This window comes from Anneissia japonica, unplaced genomic scaffold, assembly GCF_011630105.1.
Source record: "Anneissia japonica isolate Jap-2015-1 unplaced genomic scaffold, ASM1163010v1 scaffold287892_len502923_cov169, whole genome shotgun sequence".
In the NCBI taxonomy this organism is placed as follows: domain Eukaryota; kingdom Metazoa; phylum Echinodermata; class Crinoidea; order Comatulida; family Comatulidae; genus Anneissia; species Anneissia japonica.
Window position 1 is genome coordinate 66,760 of NW_022743765.1, and position 12,417 is coordinate 79,176.

Genomic DNA, 12,417 nt, shown 5'->3' on the forward strand with positions numbered 1-12,417 from the left:
GACCGACAGTCTCTCAGCCCTATCTATGGTCTAGCACCATCCGGAATGTCAAAATTAACAAGTTTGTCCGATAGGCACCTAGCTATAATAATGTCGAATACCCGAGGAAACTCATTAAAACGGTTTCCATCATATTTTTAACATGTGTACCGTACTCGCGCGAATAAGGGCCCGGGCGCTTAAAATATTTTTTGCACTTTTTGAGGGGCGCTTATTCAAACGGGGCGCTTATCGAAACAGAGTGGAAATTCAGGGGGCGCTTATAGAAATAGATGAAAATCGGGGGGTTCTTATGAGAAGTTATTAAATAACAAGAAGCAAAACTTGAATGAAAAACGATTATAAAATGACATGAGGAAACCGCAGATTACGAATGGTGGTGCGGCGGAAAAGATAATCGTCCAGAGAGCATGGCTTGTCATAACAAGAATGTTGTGAGTACAGTATTACATAACAGCAGAATAGCAGGTGAAATTAGTGGTGTTTAGCTTGTTAGCCATCGGCCGATTGAGATTAACAGGATGGTATGATCATTGAAGGTTTTCTTGAAAACTCAGATGAGAATGTGTTAGGTGCAAATTGTCGGAAAAGCAGATGAGAGTTGGAAATATACTGTCTGTCCGGGGAGCTTTCACCTGTCCAAGATAAATATCCTCATTTTGATATTGACTAAATGAGAATGTGATTCCACTCCACACCTCAAATCCCACCAACATCCACAATCCAGGATTGATTGAAGGGCGCTTACTCAAACGGGGCGCTTAAGGAAATTTAAGTTAAGAATTTAATTTAAGAAATTCAAGTTAGGAGGGACGTTCATTCGAAAGGGGCGCTTATTCAAACAGGGCGTTTATTCGCGCAAGTACGGTACTCCATGGAATTGAAATTAACTGTTAGTCCCATTTTTCAGCTGCAGTTTTTCCTTCTTTAATTATTAATTGTAATTTATTTGTTCCCTGTAAAATATGTTGCATATGGGAATGAGTTTCTTTCCTTTCATAGATGCCGTGGTTTTAAACCCTCACTTTGCACTTTGTTTGCCTCAATGCAGGTATGGCATTTTACTTACCGCTGTGTAGTCTACCCAACTGTATAAAAGGGCACTAGTAAACTTAATGAAAGTAACGCCAAAGAAAATTATGATAGGCCCCTGACACACTTGAATAATTGTCATTTATTCACATTATTATAGAAGACGGCCCAAAATTAAAGATCAGGTATACAAAAGCGCATTATAATTTTATGGTTGTATTTAACCTCAGTGGATTTCGATTTTTGATGTAAACTTGATTTCCATAAAAATAACCTTTTATTTTTTTTTTTAAAAACCAAATACCTTCAGTTAAAGTAATATTACGATGGTAAAAATACAAAAACAATAGCTTTAAATCCACGAATTACTAATTTATTAACGACAACTTTAAATTAAATTTATTTAGTATAATTTGGACAGCAACCTATATAACTCTATCTATCGAGATCAAACTAAATGATCGTCCAACACACAACTAACCAAACCATCACTGATTCATTGGAATACCAATCAATCAGTCAATTAATCTATCAATAAATCAATCATTTAATCAGTCAATCAGTTCATTCAAAAACTTAAAAAATCAGACTCCGGAGGAAAACAAAATGTTTGATATGTTATTGAACCGATTTTTCTGAGACAGAAAAAAAAATAAACCGAAGAACGGTAAAATTTATGAGATAGAGATTTTTGAATAATTACAATCTGATACAAAATGTGTCGATAATGGTTACGCCCCTTTTACCCAGTTTTTCAATATTCAACGATCTGTATGTCATTTACCGTTTTTTCTATCTAAGAAAAATCAGTTCTACAACATATCACACATTTTTCTTCGGAACCTTACTTCAAATTTTACTATTACCGTATATGTTTTACTTCCCAATAATGTGACGAGTTTTCCTTACACCACCACTGATTATGACTAAATTTCTATTTAATTCTAATTTCAAATGAAAGCTTGATAATTTTAAATAACATATTTTGGTAAAAAGTATGCATGTTATTGAATTTTTTATCATTTCCAAAATGCAGACTACAGTGCAACGTGCAAAAAAAGATAATATTGTAGAATATTTTTGTTGATCGTTGTCCTCGCTAATTAAAGTCAATTTGAAAATTCAAAATAAGTAAGGCAGATAAGTAACTTAAATAACTAGTTTAGACTGTCTTAAGGTTGACAATTTGTCTCATCATTTTTTCTTCTGTGGTTTTATAAGCCTCTCCATTTTACAGCTTTAGTCGCCTTCCACTCTATCGGCTATAAAACAAAAATAAAATAAATAAATAAAAACGAAATACATTACATAATAGTTTATTGACAGTATCATTTCGATGATCCGAATAAATTTGCTTACCGAATGCAATGCTGATTTTAACAGTAAGAAGGCAGATTAAAGTAAGTGGAAACATCAGTTAACACCTCGAAGTTGTTAAAATTTTCAAGAGACAATGTTTCAACTGCAAGTAACGGTGTAATCGAAATTGTTAGTGATCATAATTATAAGCAAACGTTATCGTTCTCTAGTGTGATAAGGAATAATGGAACGAACCAAAAAAATGTAGTAGAGTGTTCAATGGTAACAATAATACATACATACACACATGTTACTGTCTCTTATACACATCTAGATGTGTATAAGAGACAGATACTGAATCCAGTAGTATAACATCCAGTTGCATGTTGTGAAAATGCATTTTGAATAATTGTCTTTAAACATTGTTAAACACATTAACTGTTTCTTGGGGTGGGTGGGAGAATTCATTGTAAACAGAACTACAAAAAAGAAACTACTGTTTATTATAATCTAAAATCAACTTAATAAAGGCATTAATTGAAATTCAAAATGTAAATAAAGGAGGCACTCACAACTTACAGTATATGTCATTCTAAATAGTATTATTTGCAGCCTAGTTTTCATAAAATCGTTATATTTTCGCTTAAATTGATTTCTTTAAAATTATTACACATTGCGTAGCTGTCCCCGGCGCAATCAGGAAAGGTGCCCGGTTCGATTACTAGTTAGAAAAATTATGCTACAATATGGAAACAGGCTTACCGGGGGCTCCGTCAATGTCTTCTGTGCCAACAAATGCTCCTCTAGTTGGTAGACACTCGTTAATGGTATATCCACGTGACACCGTTCCATTTAACGTTGAAGTCTGCCGGTCAAAACGCCACCTACTAACTAGCACATCGCCGGGATTATTGATTTGGTCGCGATATTGTGCATTACCTATTAAAATATATAAACATTCTAACTGATTAGTAATAGAAATATATTTCGGGCCTATAATTTAATAATGTGATAACCATCTTTCTCTCCTAATAATATGATCGTAAAAGAAAATAGAATCCATTCTTAAATTTGTTTAAATGTATTAAATATGATATTAATTTTTAAATATCTAGTTTTCAAAATAGTGTGAATACTGAACATGACATTAAGTTACATAGTATCTAATCCAATTCAGTCCAATCAGGTCATTTATAAATCGCCCTTCTTTGCAGATACCAAGCGATGCACCCCACATACTTCGGCACCTCACAACCCTACAGGCAGGAATGATCATTGCCTATAACCCAAGCACAAACCAAGTAAACAAATCAAAAGAAACAGTGGTAATGTTTAGAATCATAAATAAATAATGCAACAATTAATGAAATAAAAATAAAAATGAAGATAATTAAATAAAGAGGTGAGCCTGTAAGTTGGACCTAAAGACAGCCACAGTCATTTAAAGGTTATTCCAGATGAATGGCACTTCAAACAGAAAATATTTGTTACCAATACGCTTGTTAAATTAGGTTGATGAAAATTAATGTTCAAAGCCAATCTGGTACGAATTTGCTTTTTACGTACAAGTAAAAAGTCACAGATATATAAAATTAGACGTGCAGCAGAATTCTGCAAATTCTGTAATTTTAGAGAATCTGTTGCAGTCAAATTAAGAGTACAATTCTTGATCAAACAAGTGCACGAACGGCAGCATGACAAGTGTCATAGTCGATAAATTTGCGAGTCCTCCATAAGTTACGAATAATATGGTATTTGGTCGATTTACAGAGAGACTGAACTTAATTGGACAATGACAACGCGATATGGAATGCGACACCAAGATTTCGGACCAATTTAGTGGGTAAAATTTTAAGTTCTTCAAGTGACAGAGAAGCCTGTTTGATGTGATCAAACTTTAAGTGCCTCTTAAAAGCACATGCAATGAATTTGTTTTGTTATTAATAAGTTTGAGCTTATTCTGAGCAATTAAAAACTTAATTTACTTTATACATAACGTAAGTCTATCCAATGCCAGATCACAGTAGAGGGACCAGAAATAGGCCTATTTGGTTTCTATTTATAATATTTATTTATGTGGTTTTTTTTTTTGGTTTTTTTTAGATTTTTTGTTTTAATTAGTGTATATTACATCTTCTAATCACTTTGTTTGGAAATGCGCAAGCGAAATTGCGTTGATAGTGATCGATGTTACTACACCTTACCTGGAATACACCTCGTCGGTTGTTTCTTTCCCCATGGCAAATATGTTCTCTGACACGTTTGTGCAACAGGATCAATAGTCCATGTTAAATTCTACAAAATAAAGTCAGCATTATGCACCGCATATTTCTAATAGGAGCAAAAATTAAACCTGTGTTGTATTAGTAATATAGTTGAATAAGCGTTTTGAATTGTTATTGTTAACGTGCTTCTAACGTCACAGTGACACTGTTCTCAATGACGCTGGAGGCAAGGGCCCTGTGGCTTTCTGAGAGACCCGGGCCATTTTGAGGTTTCGGTCGCCAATCCATCGTGAGATTTTAGATATGCTTATTTTTTATGTTTGTCACTGTATTCTAAGTTTTTTAACGGTGGAATGAATTATATGATATCATTGGCGGATCCAGGAATTTGAAATAAAAAGGGCCCGGGGGGAATTTTACAGATTGAGATTCTGTACTACCACCAGAGTGTCATAATGGTTGGGGTTGAGGCGAGAAATTTTGGATTTTCTCACTTCTAGATGGCAGTAAATTCCTCTCTCAGCCGTATTAATTAACTTATAAACTTATAATTAATAATTTTCTTTCTATATTTTCTATTTGATGAAAAAAAATAAAAATAGGAATGGCGGATTAGCTATGCCGCCCTTGAATCTGTCACTAAATGATACGTATTCGAGACACTATTTAAGAACTCATTTCTTCCGAAATTAATAAATCTATTTTTACAACCAATCAGATACACCTATAACTTATAGGTTTTAAAGATTGTACGCGCCGTCCGACCATGCGCACGTTGCTCTTTGTGGAGACATTTGACTCCTGTCGGAAAATCCTTGCGCTACCCCTCATAATTAATAGGTACTAGTCAGTGACTTAACGGTGGGGAACCCTGTGGCTTTCTGAGACACACGGATTTTTTTTATTATCGGTCGTTAATCGGAGGGGATTGGGGGGAGTTTAAATTATTTTTTGCCATTGTGTTTGAACGACGAAAATTATATAATATGAATGGCAGATCTAGAAATTTGAATTAGAGAGGGGTCTATCCTCCACCTTACGGTGGTTGAGGATGAGGTAAGAAAATATATAATTATAGCACATTTAAGAGTGCCGGAAATGGCACTCACTTTTTAATCCGTCACTGAATATATGATATATTTCCTACAGTCCATGTCAGAGACACAATATGCTGTTATGTATCAACAAAGCTCTTTTTCCTCGGGGTACTGGAGTGAGACCCTATAGGAGGGACCACGAGCCCACTAATGGTAAGGGGACCATGGTCAGCGGACCGCCGCATACATGGGAATCGGCTCTTCATACATATTTTGTATATTTTACGTATAGTGTTTTTATATTTGCAAGTATAGATGTGTATAAGAGACAGAAATGTATTAAATATGATATTAATTTTTAAATATCTAGTTTTCAAAATAGTGTGAATACTGAACATGACATTAAGTTACATAGTATCTAATCCAATTCAGTCCAATCAGGTCATTTATAAATCGCCCTTCTTTGCAGATACCAGTTTTAAATACTTTATACATGTTCTAAAAACAAGTTCAATTTTAATGCTTATGCGTTTTGTTTTGTTTTTTTCCCCCTTTTTTGGCATTTAATTGATTTTTTTAAACATAGATACTACTTGTATATATGGATACTACTTATTTCTTTAAATATAGATACTATTTTTACTTCAGTTTCTTTTGCGTTTCTTTTTTTTTTTAGAATTTAATTTTATTTAAATATAGACTCTACTTAATTTAATATTAGTATCGAAGTCTACCAACCTGGTTGAAATCTTCAATCAAAACTGTTTGGTTTATTCCAAAAATTGTGTCGTTGAAGTAAAAACGAGATTGTGTATAGTCAAATACCCTCTTGGACAGACGGTTCTCGATTGTTAGATTGTACATGCCCGCATACCAACCAGTAACAAATTCTGACACAGAAGAGCGAACGATTGTTATTTTTGTGCTAAATATGTTAAAACCAAAATATAATACAAGCAGTTACTAGTAGCTCTAAAATATGAGGCCTATTGCATTTAGTGGATCTGGCATGGGTGAAGGGGAGGGGGGGTAAGTAGTGACACCTCAGTGACGACTTAAGTTAGAATATTGAACAGTAACCCACATTAAATAATTTTAACCACAATTCTAATACTAATCCTAACAGTGTACATCCATATTTACTAAATTGGTGCGGCTTACCGTAGTAACAGAGTAACATTCAGTGAATCTTTATAATAATACAATGTATTAAGTACATTGTGGACGAACTAGAACTTTTGGGATGAAAACTAGTTTTCGAAAACTGGTTTGCCGAAACCAATCAGACATTTAGGACACGGCGCGCGGCGCGTCTTGAATACCAGTACTACGACAGTTAGAAATATATGAAAGAACAGAATCACTTTTATACTTAGACCGGACAATGGAGCTGATTCCGGATTTTAACAACCAGTTAAACACTAGTTTCTCCAAATATTCCAAACTTTGGAATGCTTAATACATGCATATAGAAATCGTGTCTAGTTTATGCTGTGATAAAATTGAAACGCTGCCTTCATATCAGAGGGTTCCAGGTTCAATTCTTCTCAGTGTAGCAGGATTTCTTCTCAGGACCAAAACAACTCCAGAACGTTTGTCTAGGCCCATGTTTATATAGTTTAAGAGATTTTCACCTACAAGTAGGACAATAATGTATTCGCCATTATCAACCCTTGGTACATGTGTTGTGTGCCAAAATTAATTTAAATAAACGACATATTTTTTTTATATTTTGCTAAAGATATTTTAGAAGCAGAAATAGTGGGGCCGTTTTCCTCTCTAAATCTGACCTGAGAGGGGTTACAAAACAGTTACAGATTACAGTAGAAGGCACCTGACTTATCTTAACACCAGCCCTACGTTTGATGGGAGGAAATTTTAGACGCTTGCGAACAAAGTTTATAATATAGCTGTTAGGCTTTCATGAAGGAGTATAATCACTTTCTTTTATCTAACTAGCTACGAGCTAACAGCTCAATTAATTTAGGTCTATATTAATACACTATAGCAATGATAATACATACCGCCAGTAATAGTGAATATGTCATCATTAATACAGCATAATTGCTGACTGCTGCAAATACTAACAACACAGCATAATGCTACAAAACATGCATCAAAACGCATCATTTCAAATTCTTATTACTCGAATCCTATCCGGTATAAGTTGATATCACAGTATCGGGCTCCTGTGTCTGCAGGGATGGAGAGTGTGAATTTATATACAGTATTAGTAGCATGACACTACACATATCACACTTCACTGAGCAAATTCCTACATGATGGTTTACTAGTTTTGTTTATTGGAAAGTTTGTTCTGTGCCCCGCCTACCTCATATTATATATTACAGCAAATCGTAACCAGATAGCGTGTTTTCTCATATATACGAAGAGAGTATTTGGTTCTTTAATGGCATTTCGATTAAAGATTTGCTGCAGCGAGTTTTCTGGCCTCTAACTGGTCAACATTTGCTTATAGTTTTATATAAAAAAGTATAATAAATATTTTTATATTTTTTATAGACTTTAGAACATTGCGGTTGTTCTCGCTCGATACAGACTTATAAATATAATAAGATACAGTAATTTCTTTTGAAATATTAGATAATATCGATAATATTGAAGAGCCCCTACTTTGAAAGTGGGGGACGTGTCCCCCTGTCCCCCACCGATCGAGGCCCATATGTGGGCTTCTCATACCATTGAATTGTATTGCTTAAAAATAACATTGTATAGTAATGTTAATAATGTTAGAATTTATATCACCTAGGCTAAGCGTACAATGCAAAAACAACCAGGGTTGGAATTCGGGAACATGACGTTAAGCAGACAACCACCCACTCCCTCCCCCTTACCCACAAAACCCAGAATTGGTTCTGATTGTCTCTTCCTATGGAATTCGTTTAAAATATCAAAAGCAAATTAATGCATCACACGGATGCTCGGATGTATCCACTATGACATTTAACATAGAATAATATGCTATACTGTTTCTCTATTAGACGAACGTCATCCTAAACGAGATCTCAGACACTTTTATTTTGGTTATCACTTTTCTGCTTCTAGGACTTTACAAACACATAGAGAATGCTGCAATACGCACTTTTTAACAAATACACAGTAATTTCTATTACCACCATTGAACGAATAAAATACCACGCACAAACCAAACATGCTGAGCTAAGCAATAATGTAGTCGTGGTAATGTTATAATAAATAAAGAGATTGTGAACAAATTAAATTAAAACAGAATATAGCTGCTGCTTCACATCAACGAATCATATTCTCAATTAAACATCTGCTTGACTTCAACATATTATGCGGTACATTACGTAAATACGTAGATATATAAAAATGACTTTTTGTTGCTGGCTGAAAATATCTCAACCAACATTAACATTTGTTTTCAGAACTATGTACTTAGTGTACCGCAAGCATTTATATATATATTATTAAGTTGCCATGTAAAAATTTAAACAATATAGGGCCTAATGTGTGACCTAACACCAACGACTAAATTATTGAGATGTTTCAAAATGTATTATAAAATAAATTTACCAATTCTTAACAAATAAATTAAAACAGAATATGGCTGCTTCATCAACGAATTATATTTTCAATTAAACATCTGTTTGGTTTCAGTATCGTGGAGAACAAAATAATACAAAAAACAACGAATAATAACATGCGGTAATGACAATTAATTGAAAAATTGAAATTAATTTAAAATCAGTTGGTTCAGGCTTAGATTAACATGTATATTGGTTTTAAAAAATTCAATCAACATCATACAAAGTTTGGTTAAATACAATGTTTCCAATGTGTGAGCTAACACCAAGGACTAATATTGAGATGTTTCAAAAATTAACAATAGGTCTACTATTTTTAATACTTAATGATCAATCAGGTGCGTTTTACTTTAATTATCCAATGTCTTGTTTAGAACATTTGGCAACATTTTCAATTGCAAAAAAAAAAATGTCATCACACTCGATATTTTAGAGTTTATTACAAATTGAATGAGCAATGCAAAAGCCATGTGGTTCACTTTATTTAAAAAAAAAAAAAAAAAAAAACCGCACATTTTTATAAAGCAATATTGTTAAATTAAAAAAAAAAAATTATATCAACAATTTGAGATTTACTTTCCATGTAGTAAAAAAAATAAATTATAAAACTTTTAACATGATAGTTATTAGCTTAGAATTATGGAAATTTTCAGTTCCATATCGGCATATCCATATAATTATTGTTGAATATCGATTCTAAGAAAAATCAACACAATATTATATGATTATTAAAGTCAATGTTTACAGTGACTTTTGTAGACCTACAGCTGTTATCAAATGAGATGAACCCACGTGCGCTGATTTCAATAAGGATTATGTTGACCTCATGGCCAACGTCTCTAAGATCGGAAACCAGAGGTAAATATTTACTAAACTTCCTTAAAATGTGCAGTGGTAATTTTGGTTTCCAATAGGATGGTTTGTTCATGAACGACATGCTTTTTTTTAAGATTAGGCCAGAAGAGACAATATCTATAATTAGATTAGTTGCGACACATCCAATAGGAATTGTGAGTGAATGAATATTAGAAGAGGCGCTGTCTACGAGGTCACACAAGATGCAACGAGGGGAATGAGTGGATTTAAAGCAATCATTTAAAATGCGATTTAAATAAATTACGACGTTGTTATGCTTATAGGTGAGGAGTCCTTGGCCTACAGAACGAGAGCACTTATTAAGGATATGAAAAAGCGACTCTCTGTTAAAACATGCGCCACAGATTTCCAACATGTTTTTCCCCATCTCAGCCCATCTAAATTAACCCTGTTATTAAATGTGTCACACACCGAATTGGATAACAATTTCATGACCACCCTTAGCAAATTATAAATAAAACTCTTAATTATTTATTTTTCTTCTAACGATAACAACTGGTGAAAACTTCCATGGACCAGGAACTCCCAAGCATGTGTGTTTCAATGGATATCATTGTTAGACCAGGCGGCATATACATAAATTCGATTGTGCCCGGTCTGGGCATCCCAAGCCATTTCTTGAAAAAATCTACTTTAGAGTGCATCGATGTTATATCGGGATGGGTCTTACAAACATTATTCACGGTCAAATGATATCTCAGGCTAGGCAACAAATATTTAATATCAGAGGTTTTTCTATTAAAACAATAAGACTTGGAACAATTAAGTATTTAAAACAATTAATTATTAATTATTTAAAGCAATTAGTTATTTTACCATTTTGCAATGTAGTGTATTGTACACACAACATACAGTATATTATACGAATTTTGAAATTGACCTTTGACCTTAACCGAATTTGCATAGTTTGTGACTACTTTCCTTAGAATCTTTATTTAGGTCTTAAATTATTTAAATACTGTTTATTTTCAATATATTAATAGAAAAGATGGAAGAAGACACGTTACATATATATATTTATATATATTATTATTATTATATTTATATTATTTATTATATTATTGGTCTTCACGCTGATCACATAGCATTTTTATGTGATGATATAGTCATTGATGATCAACGTAATAACATTTTTTTTCCTGAAAATATTGACGTAAGACGTTGAGGTGGGGTTAAAATTGGGATAATCTGAATTATATATTTTGCCACACACATTAAGAAATTATTCAAAATTAGGTAGCACTCTTAGACTAAGTTTGAAGGTATAATTTAATTAACACGAGTTTTTGCAGACAGTCGAGACAAAAGCTTCATCTGGTGTTTACATTGCGTTCGTCACAAACGAGTATTTTTGTATTACATCAAATACTTTGAAATTAAAATATACCTATCATTAAAATATACTTATATATCATTGTTTAATATTAAGCCATACCTTTACATTTGTGATTTTTGTTCTATATAGCACCGTTCCGCAACCTAGGAATGTCTGTAAATCATTATTTAAAAAAAAAATCTTTAACTTATTGAAAACTTTCGAGAAAATAATTATTTGATAATTATTTTGAAGATAATAAATGTATTCCAAAATGATAAAATTCTGCATGCTCTGAACAATTGCAAAAACAGGAAAGCAACTGTTTCGGTTACTAATTTGCATATTTAAATTAAATACAAATAGCCAAGGTGTGACTTGAATTTCATCAGATATACTGTTCAATTAATCAAAATCTCAGTTATATATTATACCGATGCATACATATACCGAAGCAAAGAGAAACATGCAACTTCTAAAAATGCAACTTCTAAAAATGTGAAAAACTACTTAGAACTTAAGATATGAAAACCTTATATTTTCATCCAAAATTTGCACGTAAATTTTATATAGGCCTGTAGGAACGGGACATGTGACTAAGATATTGTTTAAGATATTAATCCCCTTTAAAAGAAACATGAATTTGACTAAATTGAACGATATATTAGGTTTCTATAAACATTAGTCTCAGCGATATAGAGTATGTTAATTCTGTGAATATAGGGTCAAAGGCCATTAGAGCAAATATAAACATGCGTGTTTTTAATAATAATAAAAAGAAAGCAATCACGTTTCTTCTGACATTATTAGCAGAAATATGCAAATGCAGTCAATATAAGGTCAAAGGTAAGTTGTAGCATTTTCAGCCATTTTTAGTGAAAATGTTCTATTAGATATAATAGAAACATATCCAAATTATTTTAAAAAGAAAGCAACTCTCTGCGACTAGCAGTTTTAATTATATGAGAACCCAATATTTTCAACATAATAATAGCATATTTTACAAAATTTACACATATTCCCGAGGTGTGATTTCTGAAATTTCATCCCTTCAATATATATAT

General features: G+C 32.8%; 1 protein-coding gene across 1 annotated transcript in view; it reads right to left on the minus strand.

Annotated features, from left to right (window-relative positions):
* Positions 1–1,153: 1,153 nt before the first annotated feature.
* The window catches only part of LOC117119537, a 22,517-nt gene continuing 11,253 nt past the window's right edge, over positions 1,154–12,417 (minus strand). Inside the window, exons 2-6 of the mRNA XM_033264362.1 lie at positions 6,332–6,483; positions 4,536–4,626; positions 3,094–3,270; positions 2,392–2,494; positions 1,154–2,294 (exon numbers count right to left, since the gene is read on the minus strand). Of these exons, the coding sequence (XP_033120253.1) occupies positions 2,409–2,494; positions 3,094–3,270; positions 4,536–4,626; positions 6,332–6,457 (480 nt within the window). The 5' untranslated portion in view covers positions 6,458–6,483 and the 3' untranslated portion in view covers positions 1,154–2,294; positions 2,392–2,408. The remainder of the gene's footprint in view (positions 2,295–2,391; positions 2,495–3,093; positions 3,271–4,535; positions 4,627–6,331; positions 6,484–12,417) is intronic.